The sequence below is a fragment of the Rhea pennata genome, chromosome 9, assembly GCF_028389875.1.
Source record: "Rhea pennata isolate bPtePen1 chromosome 9, bPtePen1.pri, whole genome shotgun sequence".
NCBI classification, from domain to species: Eukaryota; Metazoa; Chordata; class Aves; order Rheiformes; family Rheidae; genus Rhea; species Rhea pennata.
Window position 1 is genome coordinate 17,340,433 of NC_084671.1, and position 19,540 is coordinate 17,359,972.

The window sequence follows — 19,540 nt, forward strand, 5'->3', positions numbered from 1 at the left end:
AGCCCCTTCAGGCTGCTGAGGTCGTCCTTGGCGCTGCGCGGCGGAGAACCTCCACCGCCCGAGCGCCTGGTCCTCTCCGGGCCTCGAGAGCCCACCGCCCCCTTCCGCCAGGAGCCGCAGGATTGCGGGGCGCGCTGGGGCTCCACGGCGCTTCACCAGACACGGATCAGAGCCAGGCGGAGACTCCAATCTCCGGCGTTACGAATAGATGGCAAAAAGAATCTGCTGTTTCCCTAAATACTTACTAAGGGCTACTTTCCTGACTCAGAAAGTGATCTTAATGTTTGGCCAGCTCTTCTCTGCATTTCTCACTTTGTAGGAACTGAGCAGCGCAAGACAAACGTTTCTGCCCACGAAGCAGCAGACCATTACCATGTCTTTTCTTTTTTCTTTTTTTTTTAACAGAGTTGGTGTAGATCCAGATGAAGATCTGAAAGCAGAAGCTGCAAACCAGGTATGTTCCAATATCAGATATACGTGCCAAATTCAAAGCCACTCAGTTGTTGGCAAATCGTATTTGTAAAAAATAGCGTTATATCTGAAAATTTTTAAACCAGCAGGTTAAAACAGTGGGAGCTGCAAAGTATTTTGTAACTGTTTGTTGTGCAAGGGCCAGGGAGAGGACTGTGTGTATGTGTATATATATATATATATATATATGTATATATATGTACGTATATATTTTAATGTGCATGTACTCATGAGAATTCTGTAACTAAAAATGCTACAAAATTTTGAAAATTACTGCAAATACATGCTAAGGTACCCTGAGAGGTCAGATACACAAAATAATGGAAGTACTGCCATGATAAATCCAAACATCTATGATCTTCTCATGGAATTGAGACATTTCGGAACAACATTGCATTCCCTGGATTAAACAAGTAAAATTTGTAATGTTCACATTCTAATTTCTAGTGGGTCATGCTCCTGGAAGAATGTCTCATTTTCCACGCAATACCCTGAGTATCTACTGAAGTGGAAAACTTTAAACTAAAGGAGGCTATCTAACAAGATGCCACCTTTTTTTTTTTTTTTGGTCATATATGTATGAAATTGTTTCAAATGCAGCACTGTCTGCAACAACAGTAGAAATCTATAAGACAGTCAATACACAGAGACGTAACATGTCCTTTAGCATGGTAGGTGGAACAGAAGTAGGAACAGAGAAAATCAATGCTACATTAAATAAGTTGCCAAAGCAAAAAGCAAAAAAAAAAATGCCTAATGCCAACTATGTCCCTATTTCCAGGTAATACCATGCTTTGCTCTTTCAGACTGCACAGCTAGAACTGATAATGAAATCTTACAACAGTGAGATAAACGTAGGAAATATCTTATGGCAAGACATGAACAATTCACCTGAAAATACATGAAAAATAACATCAAGCAGAATTTTAATTTTTCCTATATAGTGAATTGCTAAGGGTGTGGGGTTTTTTGGTTTTGGGGGGGAGGAGGGGTTAAGATCTTCACACAGCTGAAGGCACTCAGAGTCTCAACTTTGATTTCAGACATCAAACTGTCCCAGTGTTTCTTTGAAAAAAAATGAAAAATCACCTTTACCATTCATATCTGTCCATAAACTTCATCTCAGTCAGTATTAAAGGTGTTAGCATACCACTCCCATTGTATCGTGCCAAGATACTGATTTATTCTGCTTCTGCCTCTGAAAGGAAAGTCCTCTTCACTAATATCACTCTAATAAAGACTCACTAATCATCTCAGTAAAAATTCCTGCAAAGTCTCGGTCCAAAATCTGATGAAGGCCAGGGCCCAGAACCTTAATCTTAACCTTAATCTATTCTTGATTGCACTTCAAAACTGTATGATTTCTGAAATTTTCCAGTTTATAGCAATCATGAATTATTAAACATCAGAGAATGCTGAACTATTCTCATAGTATAAAATCTACTGAATGTGTATGTCTTGCAAAAATTTGCTTTCTTCAGAAATCAACAGGCTTCTAATTTTCTCGCTGTTTTATTAAAAATGAAAATAAATCATGTTTATGAATAACAACGACGCATCCAGTATCCCAGCTTTGTCCTGTGAATTAACACCTAGATCTGTTGACAAAACTCAGCAATACAATATAGCAGGTGTAAATAAATATAACACATTTAATGCCCTGTCATGTCCAAGTCAGCATTCCTTATAGTAACAAATCTTATTTTGGAAGACAGTTTTGTTGCCCTGATTTTCTCTTTTCTCCATGGTCTGTTATTTTCATTTCACTGACTTCTTTCTATTTGACATCTCAGTCTTTTACTAATTCAGACCTCTATTGCATTCTCTCTAGTTCAGTTTTAACTCAGTACCCACCATTTTACCCATCATTGTTTTTCAATTTATTTCAGATTATTTCTTTAAACGTACTCTTTCATGATTTTCCAAATGCTCCTGACTTAGATGCTTCCTGACTTTTTTGGTGACTGAATCGCTTGTAGTTCATACAGGCCTGTCACACGATGTCTAGATTTGCAGAAGTGACTACAAAGTGAGGCTTTTAATCACAGTTTTTTAGAGTTTCATGTTTTTTATATCATTCCTACTATTTTTCCCCAAAGATGACACCTACTGACTCATCCTGCTCCTACATAGTAAAATGTACTGGACAGCTCCACTGCACACTTGTAGGAGGCCTTGGCTGCACTGTAAGCGATGGACTTAGGGGGTTGTAAGAGCAGGCAGTAGGGTTCACAGAGCACGTGCTCGAGCTGGTGTGAGCTGGCGGTCTGACTTCAGCAGAGCGGCAGTGATACCAGCGTACCTGCCCTCTGCAGAGGCTGCATATGGAGATGCAGCAGCAGAAGCTCAAGTCTGGGACTAGCAGATCTGTGGTTGTAGATTCAGCAGTCATTTATTTATCTGACTCTTCAGCAGCTAAGCAGCCTGCAGAGAACAAGTCCCATTTCCTCTCTTTCATATGAGATGTGCCCCACACCATATCCATCAATTCAAAGTTAGAGAAGAAAAGTGAATTTAACTCCCTATGCTCTGAATTAAAGCTTCAGCACCTATAGATGTACACAATACATCGGCAATGCTACTGCACCTTAGAATTTGAATTTAAAGGCCATTCATTCAAAGGCAGAGATGAAGCCTACCTGAGCAAGGCACACAACTCAGACCACCAAATTGCTAAAATTCTGTCTCCTCCTCCTGAGAAAACGTGACCAGAGGAAAAAAAACAATAGGTGAATTATCAAACATAACGGTTTGAACATGAAAATACTTGCATGCTTTTTCATAAGTCTCCTGAAATCATAGCTTGTTTTGACTCCTGCAGAATGCATATTCATAAGCTTCACAAAGAACCTGGACAAATAACTTAGGCCAATGTCTCCCATGGCCAGTTATAGGTCTGACCCTGGCAAACTTTAAACCATGACTTCAGGAGGATTTGTACCAGAAATAAGGTGTGAATCCACTTAAGAATAAGATGTGTAGAAGTTAGCAAACTTAGAAACTAAGCCTCCAGGCTCCTTCATTCCTAGCTAGAGCCCTCAGCCGGAATCAGGCAGCCTCGAGGTCTGCTGAGGAGACCTGAATCCTGGACTCCTGCATGATGGGGGTAACTGCCAGCATACAGGGTATTTTGGTGAGAGTGCCTTTCAATCCATATCTAGAACCAGACCTGGATGTTTTTGAGACACAGAAAGCCCTGAAACTCCCCCCACCCCATGACATGGCAGAAGGCAATAGCAGCTTCGTGGTGCTCTTTACCTATCTCTTTACCTTCTTCCCTCTTCTTTCCTTCCCTCTCCTCTCCTCCCACAAAATCAGTCTTCTCTTCTCTGAAGGATGTACAGTTATTATTTATGAGTCCTTGCACATAGTTGTTGCTGGCTTTATTCTGAACTGGCTCAAACAGTGGTTTGGGCAGTCAGCTCACAGGGAGATTACAACCCCAGTTGTAAGGACTGGGCTCCTTCCCTAGCGGAGCTATAGTCTTCTAATTTATAATCACCATCTGGACTTCACCATGCCAAGATCTCATCCATTAAAAGCATCTCTCAGTTTCTTTGTGTTAAGCCTGTCTTGCCTTGACTCGAATGTGTTTATCATCAAATCATTATGCATAAACAGAAGATATAATAGCCTAACTCATAAATATCCATTTATTTATTGATGGACTTTCGTAACTTGGTTCTGAAAAAACACAGATAATATATAGAAATAAACAAAAGCAGTCAGTTTGCTGCATACACATTCATACACATTCAGAGCATAAACACAGAAGGCTAACTCTGGTGAGCAGAAATAATCACTGAATTGAGCTGCAAAGTTGATCTGTTAAGAAATAGTCAAAAGTTTGCAAGGCAGTGTTGATATTTTATTTTTTTGTTTGTTTTTTTAACTAATTTCCCATAAACAAAGACGGCTGAAATCTTTTATTCAGGTAGTTTTTGTACCTCAGATTCTGCTAGGTTAATCCCCATTGAGACCATGTACGAATGCATTTTCCACAAGCACTCTGGAAGAATACTGTAGATACAATACTAATCTCAGAAGAAAACTAAGCAGCCTGCTAAATACCTATCAACATCATCTCAGTTAAACTAATTTTCATTATATGAAGTCAGTTTATTTAACTATCCCTGTATCTTTGTGAGTAATAAAGAGGAAAATATTTGCGTCTCTCCACACAAGCTTCATCTGTCAGCTGAGTGGTGAATCTCCGTATAGGTTATTCCCAAATATTATTCCCAAAAACAGGATGCGCATTCTCAAAGCGCACTTCACAGAGAGAATTGCCTTGTCCAGAAGAGGTGATGAATTGTTTCCCCTACTCTTACTTCTCTGTCCTGAAGGGAAAGTGAGGAATTACTTTTTAAAATAATGAGACCGAGGTCTCTGCAACAGGCCAGGAGAACTCCCTGTGACATCTCCCGCCATCCCTTAGTTGTACTGCTTCTGCAGGAGCTACACCGCAGAGAGCTACAGATTCTCGTTTTCTCTTTGCTTTCCATTTGGTTTAGGCCTTCTTAAATAAGCTCACCAAAAATTTAAAAAATACAGACTTAACACAGATCTTACCCGTCATCGCTCTTATTACTTAAACGTTTGAACACTTTCACCAGCCTGCATCTATCTTGCCAACACACACTGATACAGGCTTAGAAGAGTTTGCCGCTGCTCTTTTAGGGATTAGCACCATCTTCCCCCTGGATCCTGCAGTTGCTAGGGACTGCTCTAAAACACTCAATTCATAATAAGGAATCAGATCTCAAGAATAATATTCCATCTATTTGGTCCATCTTTAAATTTACTGTGGCAGCATTTGGTATTACCACAATCATCAGTAACTATAACACGATTTCTGTCTCCCCCTAACATTACCCAAAACTTTGTAAAATCAGCATAAAAGCTCCCACCTAAAGGTTGTATTTGATCCAGCCCATGTTGGAACTAGCCCTTACAGTTTTAAGGATGAGACTATTAACATTATCATCATCAGTGAATTCACTTGCATGCTGATGTACAATAAGAAATGGCATTTTCAATGTATTATTAGATTAAAATATGAAAATGATCAGATGAATTGCCTGGGAATTGCATAAAGGAAAACATTCCCATTAAAAAATAATCTAACTTGCAGCAAAACAGCAGCAGGATGATAATGGAGTATTCTTCAGGGAACTGGCCTTCCCATTCCTAATTCCATCCTGCCACTAATTCTTCTGCTTGTGTTGATATAATGCCCAGAGCATAACTAAACTAGCTGTCTTTGAACAGAAGACTGTTACTAATGTACTATTCCAAATTATGACCCTGAGTAAAAGGATGGCCCATATATCTGTGCAGAGCTTCCCAGAATTAATTTGCAGAATGTAGGGCAGTGTTTTGAGCCAGTACATATTGGTACTTAAGACTATCCCTGCTTCCCAAAGTTGCTGTATTCCTCTCACCTTGGAAAGAAGCACAGAAAAGAAAGTTGTGTCATAAGCAGAATATCTTGATCCCTTTGGGAATGACATTTTGTTAGCCATACACAAATAGCATCTGAGCTGGAAAGAGTAAACTGAAGTAATCCCACAACAGCAATTAAATTGAAATATCATTTTATTGATCTCAGAATATAGTGCTTCACAGCTGCTTAATAAAATTGGAATAATTAATAAAAGTAAATGCTGAACCCTTCCAGTGAGTATATAGCAATGAGAAATGCACTATATGAGCCAATCTGCTCAGGAACTGATGCACAGAGATTAAATTCCTGGGCCAAAGAGGCTTTTTTTTAAAAAAAAAAAAAAAAAAAAAAAAAACAGTTAATTGTAATATGGTTTGACATGTATTTTTGATATTGGAACTTTGTTTTGTTTACGTTCTAAAAACACTTTCCATTTTATGCACTTGCTTATTTTGCAGAGAGCATCCAACTTGGATAAAAATACAACCAAAGCTGAGAGTGCATGGCTGTTCAGAATATGGTACGGATTTGACCACAAGTATCCTTTCCATTTATAAGCCATAAACGTTAGCTTCATTACAACTGACATTCAAAATATTTAAGAATCCAAACATGATTATACTTTTATATCCAAAATCTAAACACATTTGTTTAGATTACAGCCTTTGTAAGGAGAAGAAACCATGAAACAAAGAAACACGAGTTTTGCAGAAGCGGAGGAGTGCAGCAGGACCTTCCTGAGTGAGGCTGCAGGGAGTGAGAATGAACTGAGATGAGAACCAGTGCCCTTTGGCAAAATATAGTCAATGCATTTAAATAAATGAACCTGTTTGAATTTCAAGATAAAATTAAGCCAATTATTAATCAACCATGGAAGCTGGAGACTGCAGAATGGCTGACTGGGATGGGGACAGGCAGGCTGGAGGGCAAGACCTTTTCCAGACCTCCTTGGATGGCACTTGGCAGCTCCACACTTCCTCAAGCCAAAGGCTGCTGCTACCTGCTTGCATGTTGCAGAGCAGCAGCTAGCCAAGAAAAAGTACAAAGAAGGACAACACTGGTTTAACCACACCCCTACAAACAGCCAGGGAAAGATGCACCCACTGTGAAGATGTAGCTGCTGGAGCTCGCATTTCATTTTTCCTGGAGTCCTGACCCTTGTACTTTCATTCATGTTCCTACTGAGGCAGCACTGTCACATCTTACACTCTCAATGTCTATCTCCCAGAGCCTTGGTATGGCATGTGCTGCTTCACCCCGACACCTACGCTGTCATTAATGCCTGCACAAAGAGATGGTAAATGCTCCCGTTCTAGGTTATTGTCATTTTATCCTCTCTCTGCAAAGTTTCGCGAGCTGGCGGTGTTGAAATCCCACAATGACTATCAAGCCCTAAGCCTTTAACAGACCAACACAATGAACATAATAGAAGTCCTCCTGCTAATTCCCATGCATCCTAGCTTAGGAACTCAAGAGGCAAAGCTCTACCAGCAGCCTCCATTAGTCCGTAGTATGTCTATTGTTCCATTAGCCTGCGCTATTGAGCTGAGATTAATGTTCAGGCTGCATCTATATTTTTCTGATGTGAGCTGCAGCAAACTCAGATGAAATAATATTTCAGCTGATAAAATGTAACTCTTTGGGAATACAGCTTCCTAGGAGAGTTCAAGTGAAGTTATCCTTCAAAAAGACTTTTGATGGAAAAAAACATCTTTTCAGTTAAAAAAGGATGCATTGCCCTAATTAATCTGTCAGGGCAGTTATAAAGGCCAAAAAGCAAATAGAATTAAGTTTTTTTTTCCCTACAATAATTCTTCAAGGATACTTACAAATAGTATGTGAATGCAACATAAAGGAGGAAATATGTTTAAAAATTAATGCCAAGTACCAGCATTACTGGCTTTAGCTACCACCAGTCCCACTTCTTCAGAACAGCCTATGCTTGTGGTGTATCTTAGAAAAACAGAACAATAAATCAGAAGGAAGAGATGAACAAGGCAAAAAAGAAATGTTGGGCTCTGAAAGAAGAAAGAGAGAGAGCAGAAAATGTGGACAGAAATGGCAAGAATAGGACAGAGGTTTCTTAGAAAAGAAATGAAAAAGATAACAAGGGTAAAGCTGGAAAACAAGACACAGGCAAAAGAGAAAGAGAAAAATCAATATGAAAGAGACAACAGTACATGCAAAATGAAAGGGCTATGAGATTCACAAGAAGCAAAAACAAAGGTCATCTGCCTTCTCCGAGGTTATCTGTATGGTAGAGACCTTGAATCTGGGTCCCTGCTGCTTTATTCTAGTAAGTCTGGTTTCAAAGGTTTTTGCATTTCAACAAAATATTTTAAATGATTCTTAAAATTAACACAAATTTATTCCTAAGCAGCGATCTCATTTCTAGTCAAGTTGTAATTTTTCTTTTGAACACATATTTTCAGAGACCATAGCCCTGCCATTATCCTAAAATATATTTTAATTCTAAATAATATTTCTACATTTTACTAATCCTGAAAATGTATGTCCATGTCATTGGAGAGAATGATGGTTCAGCCCACTAATGCTGTGACTCACAGCTCTGAACATTTCTTCAGTATGACTATTCCTGAAATATATTCTTTTTAGGGAGAGAGAAATTATTTACCCCAACTTTTCCTCACGCCTGTGCCCTTCACTGCCTAAGGTCACAAAGCTGTGCTACTGAAGTTAAAAGAAGAAATTGCCATGTAATGCAATATTTATACCAGCTTCTATACTGGATTGTGATAGAGTTTTCAAAGAAAAGATATTAAAAATAATCATCTATCTGGTTATATGCTTCAAAAGCATGCATGACTGACATTTCTATAATTCGACATTTCCTCGTAGGGATTAGCACAAAGCTACCCACTCTTCTGGCAGTAACATCTCTCTGCCTGTTTATTTCACGGGGGAAAAACAAGAGGGAGAAAATATCACTGATGAAACCAAAAGGCTGTGCTGTTATTTGCTGTCCTTCTGAAGGATTTCCACTTAATGCGGTGGTCTTAGACAACGGCAACCTGCCACTGCAGAGTGGGACTGTGTCCAAAACACTGAAATGGACTTTGAGAATAAAATTTCGTTCTTGTTCTGAAAGAAACAGCAGGAGCCTGCTCCAAAGCCAGCTGGATTCAGCAAGGGTCCTTTTATTTAAATGGATCTCTTTGAATCAAGTATTGACACTTGAGAACAACATACTGTTCTCTAAAACCAGTGCTAAGAAATGTTAATATTGGAACAATTAAAATAAGGAGAGATCATTTGAGTACTTTGGGTATCCTCTTGGATTTTCATCTCAATAATTTAAACAAGTAATATGCAAAACAAAATGCATGATATTTGAAAGAGTATAAATGCCAGTGAATCTATTTCAGCTTCCTTGCTTTAACAGCTAATAACGCTTTACCAGTCAAAGCTGTCATGAACTACTAAAAGGCTAGTTGAGAAGAAAAGTGAGGGAAAATAAAAACAAATTCAAGAATTCATCTGAAAAAAAATAAGATCAATAATCCAGCATTGTATAGAATATAAAGATTTTCTTTTCCTGCAAGAGCAAAGTCCTCTGTACATAAGGCCACGATGAGCGAAGTTGTGCCATTCTAGATGCATCCCACAAGAGAATGAAAACTTTACTCTCAGGTAGCAGCAATTTGCTTTTAACCCCTCTCAGTCCCAAACCTCCTTTCTCACTTACTGCAGATAGGATGTATATTAGACTGCCGCAGGTTTCTGCCTGCCTGATCCCAAGACATGGGACACACATCCAGCACTGGAAGAGATACCTTTCTCCTCTACATAGGCCTGTGTTCCAAGCCACAACCTAGCCCTAAAAATGAAGGTATATTAATGGTGTAATACTGCAAACAATCTTCATTTCCAGCTACTTTGGACTGAACTTCTGCAATCAATTTTTGTTTAACATGATTTTGTGCAAGTTTTTTGTCCACTAAGGCTTTTTTTTTTTCTTCTCTCTCTCTCTCTTCATGTAATTCTCACTTCCTCACATGGGGTCACTTTTGCTCTCCCTGGCTGTTCTGTAGCATCAGTCGGGAAGGTGACTACACTGCCCTCCTTGCTGTTAAAGCTGTATACTGAAAGAAGAGAGTATGTGGGATTCCTGCACTAAAATTCAAAAATGCAGAAATAACAGAAACCAAAGAGGGAAAAAAGAGAGCATAATATATATGCTAAGATGTTTCCATCGTAAATGATCACCTTCCTAAGGAGAAGCCTGCATTATGCTGCAGGACATGTATGTCTAATAGGAGCGTTCACTCTTCATTACCACACACTGAAACGTGCATTGGGAAACAAGAGTTGCTGCCAAACAGGAAAATGTATGCAAGATTACAATAGAGGAAACAGGGTGAACGCAAGAAGGGAAGGAAGAAGAGGGACAAAGGCTTCAAATACATGGTAAGTTTCTTCTTAATACTTAATATGCACTAAATTATCATAAATGAGTCTCAGGCTGACTGACCTGCATCCAGGTCTGGTCGATTTTTTTCCAACCACGGGGTGAGGAAGGAACTGGGTGTGATGTGGTCCTCCAAGGCTGACCATGACCAGAGTACTGATGATCCCTATCTCCGGCACACATTATGGCCGAGTGGGAGCAGCAAGTGAAGTATGATGGTTGTTGTTAGCTGGCAGATGTGGGTATTGTAAGTGTTACAATGACAAGCGCACTGCGTTCTTGATATCACGCCAAGCCACCAAATCCTCATAGGCATGTGGATGCCTAACTTCTACAGAGCTTTCCCTTTTGACTTTCTCACATGCACACTGCCACAAATAGAGCAGGAGGAGGAGTGCTTTCTCCTTCTTTATAGATTTCTTCTGAATTTGAGAACTAACATTCAGTTACACTGAAGAGAAGCAGGAGTCTGGGATAGAGTCAACCAATTCTGCATAGAGAAACTTCTAAAAGTGTTTCTTCTTGAACTGCACTTACCAACCATTCGGTTGTACTCCTTTCAATTTAAAAGAAAGTTGTGTATGGCCTTTCCACTTGCCTGACATCAATCAGCCAAAAGGAACTGCATTACTTGTAAAGACTTCAAAAGTTTATCCTCCTTAACTTATCCGGGCACCTATCATTTTATTTCTCCTGTGCTTTGTGCATGGATAAAACAGAAATAATGACTGCCTATGAAGTAAGATAAGTACCACTCTTCACCTGTAAGAAAATGTAAAAGCTACTAAAAGCAAAAATGCATTCTAGGGTACGGTGAACTGATTCAAAGAAAAAGTCAGCATCTTATGGTCTTCAGCTGAATTTTCCTTATGGCATGACTTACCACTGTCGTATCAGAGACAGACATCTTTGGAAAGAGATAACAAGAGGCTGTAAAAATGTGTGTGCACACAGGTTTCTTTTATCTCCTGGTAAATGAAAGGTTTCCTGATAACTAATATGGTAATCTTCAGCACTTCACTAGGAACAGCAAAATAGCATGCTGTGTCCCAGTTTGGACCTAGACAGTTTTCAGATAGAGAAAAGACAGTCCCGTTTCCAAGAGGCTTGAGACTCATTACAAAGTAAAGCAGCATCAGGTAATGCAATGTTATCCAAGGCAGGTAGGGCAAGGAAACGGTAACATGGATTTGGCTAGCATGAAAACTAGACATCATGGCACAGACCTGCTAATAGAAAACAGGAATTCATTTTGCAGATGCTATAAGTAAATCACAGTAAAAGCTGAGAGGAAACACAAAACCTGATCAGTGAAATACAGTGCGTATCAAGAACAAGAATGTGAAGCAAGTGCAACTACCTATATCTTAAAGCTTTCTCAAACACTGCAAATTTGGGCAGGACAGAGTCCCCAAGGTATTTTACCGTTATCAACAATTGCCATTACTCTGAGCTTGGCTCAAAACTCATTCAAAACCACATTTGCAAGCACATGATCTAGGAAAACTCACAGTTCTTTTTTGGCACAGATAATCACTACATCTGATTTGATGCCATTCCTGACCCTTCCAAGCAGGCAAAATTGTTGAAATTCTGCAAATTAACATAATAAACAAACATATGATTATGATTAAACAGAATAAATGACCTCCGTTTGTCCTCCATTCACAGGCAAAAACTTTGATAAACAATTATTGAACAACTCTATGTTGAATATGCAAGTAAAATCATTCTCATTTGTAAAGTATCCTCATGTCAGTTCTTTGAAAATCTGCTTATCATTCAGATATTTTTACGAGAGAGGAACATTATTAAAACATGAAATTAAGTATCAAGTGTGAATAAAAGTTAAATAAGTGCTTTACTTGTTTAGTATATAGCACTATTTAAATCCTCTTTTAAATACTCATTTAAGCACTCATCTAAATACTCTGTCATCAACATGATAGTTGAGAGTAGGTAAGATTTACTTTAGATTTTATATTTAGCAAGACTTCTCGATAAGATGGTGTGTGCCATGTTATAGAATCAAGGGAAGATACTCGATTATTGCCCAGAAAGCATGTCTAAACTCGTGCTTTTTCACTGTTCACATTGCATATAACATTAATAGCAGTTCATCCCCATCAGCATAACATCTATGAGAAGATGATGGTAGATGTTTCGCATTTGACATCTGCTCCTTTTCAACCTTCCATTGCAAGAGACATGTAAAAATTATTAGCGATAGTTTCTTGATATTTTTATTGCAAAATACAAATACTTGAACTCATCCTTCCCCCACCATGATCCTGAAGGAACAAGGGAGCTGCAGGAATTTTAGTTCCACAAAACTTCAACTATCCTGTCTAAAAGCAAAAGTTAGAAGCATGGGAGGAGGGAGGAGAGCACGTGTGTTTTTGTGGACAGACAGCGACAGCAATAGTCCTCAGCATAATACACTCCACGAATGGACACTCAGAAGACGCTGTTGGAATCGAAGGCATTATCTCCTTTCTTCAGTGTCTAACAATTTATCACCATTATTTCCAGCGCAGTTTCTTTTTGTTCAATACACGTATAAAGTCTCAGCACACTTAGAAGGATGAGTAAATGATACACACGTGGTATTACATTCCCAGAGGGAATGCATGTGTGCATATAGGGTAGGTATATTTATAAAGAGTTCTCCCTTCCCCAGTCCTTGGATCCCCATTATTAGGATTTGTGGATTATTAATATTTTGGGATTCATTCCTTGCTAGTATGTAGAGGAATCATGTCTTTGTGTCCTTATCTTTCGGTAATTGTTCATACATTTTCAGTAAAGTCTGGCCTATCTGCAGGTACCTGAATAGCAATCCATTATAGAAGGAAGAGTCACATTTTAATTTACTTTAAAACACTTCCACTGACAACCATCACTGCTGAATACACAGTGCAGGGCTCTTCTTTCACCTTTAGAAATTGGCTGCTCTGCTGGGCGAGGGCATAGGCATAGCTGTACGTAATATCTGAAAATGATTTAGCTAAGATTTCTGCAGATCAAATTTCAGTACTTAACAGTAGTGTTATATGTGATCTCTGTCTCAACCCATGACATCTTTCTTCCCTTAAGTCACCATCCTAACACTAAGAGAATGTAATGGAAATCTCTGAAAATTTCTAATATTCATCTAGAATGTTTAAGTAAGTAAACTTATGCTGGAAATTTCATGAAGGTGAAATTTCTTGAGTAAATCTGATTAGTTCCCATTTCTGCTCAGGCAGGAATGGGAATGGCCTTCTGCTTAACATGTCATTCATAACACAATATATACATATATGTCATAACACATCATTCATAACAACTAAATGACAAAACATTACCAGCTTCATTAGAGAAACTGCCCATACTTGACATGCCTATTCAAAACCAAAGACTGAAACAGAGACTAGATTAGCTGGACAAAGAAGAAAAATCTTTACTATGCAATCTATAATTTATTTCAAACTAAAAAATAATCTTTAGAAAAAATAAACACAAAAATGTGGCATTTTCTTTTTCCTAAAAGCACAAGCAATTCATAGAAAATAAGAAAAACTATTGCACTCTGTAATAACTGATTAAAAATCTGGACCTAAAGTGCCAAAGAAATTAATTCATAACATTTAGGGGGGGGGGGAAATTGATTGTAAGCTTGTAAGAAGAGGAAATATTTGTTATGTGCTAATGCAGGACTCTGTACAGTATGGTTACCATCCAAGAGCAAGTCTTCTATTTGTTATGGCAGTAAGCACTATAAAAATAAATTAAATTAATTTCCCAGCAACCAAAAAAAGAAATGCATTACCAGTACATTTCCATGTGCATTACTGTATTGTGCATTACTATACACAACAGGATATAATCAGAAGTAAGGAGATAAAGTTTGAAGTTTTTACTACTCAGACTTTTCATCCTGACAGTGAGAGTCAATACATTATAGAAAGGTTCCTTTACGTTGTTAAAACTGATAAAATAGCAAAAATATAGTTAGGAAGAAAAAGAGCTAACAAAGAAAAACAACAGAGTGATCAGATTTTTCTTCAGAGTCTAATTTTATCCCATATATAAAACAACATAAACTCTAAATCATTCTGGAAGAACATAGTTTTTTAAAGACTTTTATTTTGCTGGTAGTAAATCCATGATATCAAATTTCCTGATTTCTTTAAAGCTTTCATGGTGGTATGCTGTGCTTTTGCCTTTAAAAGAAGAAATAAAGGGACATGGGGGGAAAGTTTATGGGATTTCCAAAATATATATATCAGTGCTCAAAATAATGAGCAAATATTGCAGGCATAAGACAAGTGGAAAAGGAGAGAATGTCATTATTATTGCAATCTGAGAAAAGGAAGTGCTGTGCTTTCGTGTGAGAGGAGATTCACAGTAAAGTCCACAAAAGCTCTTTATAAGGTGTTATTGAATCCTTGTGTCCTCCAGAGACATGCAGGGCCGGGGTCTATTTCATGTTCTTGTGTGGAATGGTCATTGATTTTTGTAGGAGTTTTGCATAGTAACTGAGGTAGATTCTGGGCTACAGCTTACTCTAGACAAGTCAGTGTAAAATCATCACAATTTGTGTATACCATCCTAGTTCATTGGACCTAGCATACCTTGTGCTTGTACTGTTCCAGGGGCTCTCTAGTTTTCTGATAGCAAGGACCACATCTGAATAAAAAGAATGCTTCACAGACCCCGCTAGGCCCAGTTACAAATGCATGGGACTTTATAGCAGCTATACCACCTTCTTTCTTGGAAAAATATTTATTAAAATCAGCAGTACCTAGAAAGTAGACTCCTCATTCTACATGGAGTTATAAAATTTAAAAATAAAATTGTTCATAGCAAAAATAAGACATTTTAAGCTTTGCAGAAGATAACAACTCCAAAACTTATTTGAAAAGTCAAAATGTTGGGGGTTTTTGAATGTTTCTCAAATGTTTCCAAGGCTCGTCAACTGTGTAGGGTCAGGCAGTCTGCCAAGTAGGTCAGGAAGCTGAGAAAAAATAGAAGTAGAACCGGAGAATCTGAAGCACCAAGAAATGTGCTTTTGCAGGGCTCTGAGTACCAGCTGGCAATGGAGCTCCCCCATGGCGTGCCAGAGCTGGGGGGGACCGGGAAGGTGCGGGAAAGCAGGCAGGGCTGCTGTCTAGATCACTGCCGAAGTAGTGTTTTTTTTATTTCGGCAAATAAGCATTTTAGACACAGAGATACTGTATCTGAAAGGTTTGGAATGGGTATGACTGCAATTTCCTTTGGCAAGTTTGAGCCCCTGGAAGGGAAGCAGCCGTGTTCAGAACCTGGCCTTGACACCTCCGCCCCGCAGCCGAGCGCCGCGAAACTCCAGCTGTTCCCCCTCGGTTTCCTGAGGGCCCTTTCTGAACCTCTTCAGCAGACGAGTGGATGCTTTGAAGTCCCACCAAGAGCACATAGCACTTCATACCGCATTCACAACTAGGTGGAGAACCAAGGCCTCAGTCAGGGGATCCAGCTTGCAAAACCCTTTCCATTTTCTCTTAATGTTTTTCACAGCTGTATTAAACCGCCATTTACAGCTGTAGCATGTTAAATCTAGACAGCACCAGGATTTATGCTTTAGCATAGGATAAATTCAGCACATATATTAACAGGACTGAACAACGACTGACTAGATTTCTGTTACAGACGTATTTTATACAGACCTGCTAAATTAATAGCTAACGGCCAAGTTCCAAATGTTGTTGCACAGAAAAAAGATACTACTAGAAAAATTTCTATATTTAAAACTCTTTGCGTGTTACAAAAGCATTCCAGTTCTGCAGCTGATTTCTACCTGTTCAGCTGTTGCAGTACCCGTCAAACCAAACTGCAGGATTTGAATGAGTTGATTCAAAGCCTAGTGAAGTAAATGTAATCACAGTTCAGTGACCTCAACAGCTTTATAGCTCAAGCTATCTTAGTATCTGATTTTACCAATTATGATTCCATGTGACAATTTTTTTTTTTTATTATTGCTTTATTTTTTCCTCCTCTTCTCACTTTATTATTACAGGACACTGTAGTCTGAATGAGTAAAGAAGCAGAAGCCTAGGCTTGTATTAGTCCATTCATGCATGAAATTATAGTTTGTTGGCTGACAATACTTAACAGCACCCAGGAGACCTAAGTATGATATAGCAGTACCGGAAGCTTATAACACAGGCTTAATCAACCATATCTTAGAACCTTCTTTCAAGTCTTTTATTATTTCATCCACAGCATTGTATGTGCAAAAAGTGACTTTACGTTACAGCTGAAATGTTTTCATATATTTTTCTGCATGTGTCTCTTTCTCTCCTGCCTTTCCAATCACTTAGCATGTATCTGAATGCTTCAAGTTGCATGCAGCACATACTGCATATCTAATATCGGGTATAAATGGTACTTCTTTTATAGCAGCAATTGCCACAAGGAGATACTGCTAATTATAACATTACCTAAGCAAGAAATTGGTAAAGCTTCCTAGTAATGATCTTTTCTTAATGCTAAATTACAGTGGAATTGCTATAAAAGCCATGAGACTGTAAAGGAATTCAGTATGCTTAAGGTTACCAGGAATACCAAAGGGTGTGTTAATGATTTTCCACATATTAGAAAGTATTGCTGAATTGAACTCTTCTACTGAAAGCTGATATCGAGATGCAAAACCTCAGAAATCATTACAAGTTGTTCCACTGGCTTCAGTGGGGTTTGGATCAGCCCCCCAACACCTCAGTCACTCAAAACTTCCATCTCTGGAAGCTTTATCTGCACATTGGCATTCTTCCCATTTCTAGGTGGGTGCTCTGGAAAAGGCACTTCTGGCTTGTGGGAGCTACAATAATTATGAGTCGTTAAACAACAACTTCAGCACTCTCAAACACAGAACCACCTGTAAGGCTAAGGCAACAGTGCAAATGTGTCAGAAAAAAGAAACTGTTTGGCCCTAATTTTAAGAATACTTTGGTAATCAGTGATTCAAAATAATGCAATTCTTGACAGCTGAGAAACTCAAGAGCCATTTTCTATTTTCAATACTGAAATAGGTGCCTGATTCTCCATAACACATGCATCATCACACATTCAAATATAATGCAGATCAACTAATCTTAGTACCAGTTCGCATTCAGCACTTCTTCTCAAGATGACAAGAGAAGGCAGAGAGGATAAATCAGAGGGGTGAAAATACTAATTTAGGGGGGACCACAAGCTCATGTGAGGCACATCTTCTGAGCTAACTCTAACTATTGTCAGAGGATGTAAAAGCCCCAAAGAGGGGAAGCACAGGCTACCTTGTGCTGCACTAAGAGCTTCAAGTATGAGGGAGGTGCAGTGCCAAGGAACATAGCCTTTTAGTTCAGCCAAAAAATGAACAGAGTATCTGAAAATCAAGGCCGTGGTCTTTTATTTTTCATACAGTCTCACTTTCAATATAGACCTAGAACTCGCATAATCTCTTGGTTTCTGTAAGTTCAAGTCATTCTAGCAGAGTTTTTTTTTTTTTTTTTTTTTTTTTTTTCTGGAGGCTGGCCTCATTCCTTCCAGCTGAGCATGTTCATGGGCTTCCCAGTGAAGGGTATTTGACAAAAACTATCATCGTGACCTTCTGTGTATGTTGTGATCTGCCTAGTTACTCATAGTAAATGCAGTGCTCAGATTTACATAATTTTCTCCTGCAGGCCCAAGAGATGAAGGCATTTTGGAGATAGTATTTTTAGAGTTAGTACTAGCAGACAGCTGTTTATCATGAACTGAGCCGTTTGACCTAGGGATAAAGAAAATAGGCCACTGTTCCCATCACAGCACCAGCTCCACCACTCTGACAGCAGTAAAACTATCGCTCGTCATTCGCACTCGCAGAAGGGAACAGCGATAACCACAGCTTGGAGGGTTTGGTCTTCTGTGACAGAATGGGACCTTTCCCTTTCTGCTTTCAGAAACAGGAGTCATTCCTAACGCTCAACAGCAGGGCTGCAGCCGGCCGCTCAGCACGTGTCCAGGTGCCCCCTGCACGGCTCGTTCGTGCGTGGCCGTATGGGAGCAAAGGAGTAACTGTAGACTGTAAAACGGTAACTTTTACAAAGGGTAGGTAAAGGTTTACCTAAGAGATAATTAAAACATCACCAAAATTTGGTGGGCCCAAAGTCCTGGAGCTGCTATTTCAAAAGTCAGGAACGCCGGCGTGGAAGGTTCGGAAACGCCCATTTAATTACACGGAGGAACGGAATACGTGCTTTGGCTGGTGGTTGAGTCAGGTTTTTTGGTTTGGGTTGGGTCTGTGTACCTGAGAGGGAAAGTTTTAGCCTGTTAAATATTATCACATAAATATTATTTATGCAGCTGAGCAGACAGCTTTTCTAGAGTCTTTTTGGTCTTCCGTGTAAATACGTACTGAGAGCACAGCTGTGCTGTGAGTGGTAAACTCTCTCGCACGTTCTTTAAAGACTTTAGACAGTGCGGATGGGCTCTGAGTGTTTTGCATACGTCCATTAGAAATTTATGGGGAGTGTTTTATTCAATCTACTAAAAGCATCCTGGTGATTTTCTGAAATGATTCTTTACCTCATTATGGTACTTCAGATATTTTAGATGTAGAAGTGGAGAAAATCTGTTGAAAACTGAAACATTTTTCTATACTTTTTAAAAATAGGGATGTTTGTAAAAATAACCCCCTGCAATTGACACATCTTGAAATTTTAAGCAATGGTAAATTCTTACTGCCGAATCTTTTATTCAATCACCATTAGCCAAAGTAAGGGGGGGACTAAGGGCTCAATACCAGCTGTTTGAAAGACTAGAAGGTCCCAGCTGTTGCTTTGCAATATCTGTGATTAGTTCAAGAGGTTCCTTCCTTGCTTCGTGTCGTAATTGGTACACTGCTATGGACCTGTGGTCTAAATTCAGAGATAACTTGAACTTCAGCTGTTACACCATGTAATTACCTTGACTTCAGCAGAGTCCATTAGTCTCACTTTACACCAGCACAGGAGAAGCTGTCAATGCATATAACCTCCCAGCCCCTCATTAGACATGCCTCTGGCTTCAGCCTCTTACGAGTGCCCTCACACTAGCAAAACAAAGCATCCCCCTTAATGCCTGCTCTTCCCTCAAATTAGTGGGGAAAAAATTCCCTCCATCCGACATTAAGCCTGATTCCCTGGAAGAAAGTACAGGAGCAATAGATTTTTCCTCCC

General features: G+C 39.1%; 1 protein-coding gene across 1 annotated transcript in view; it reads left to right on the top strand.

Annotated features, from left to right (window-relative positions):
• The window catches only part of SLC9A9 (solute carrier family 9 member A9), a 205,712-nt gene that overhangs the window by 147,994 nt on the left and 38,178 nt on the right, over positions 1–19,540 (top strand). Inside the window, exons 13-14 of the mRNA XM_062582591.1 lie at positions 406–454; positions 6,376–6,455. Of these exons, the coding sequence (XP_062438575.1) occupies positions 406–454; positions 6,376–6,455 (129 nt within the window). The remainder of the gene's footprint in view (positions 1–405; positions 455–6,375; positions 6,456–19,540) is intronic.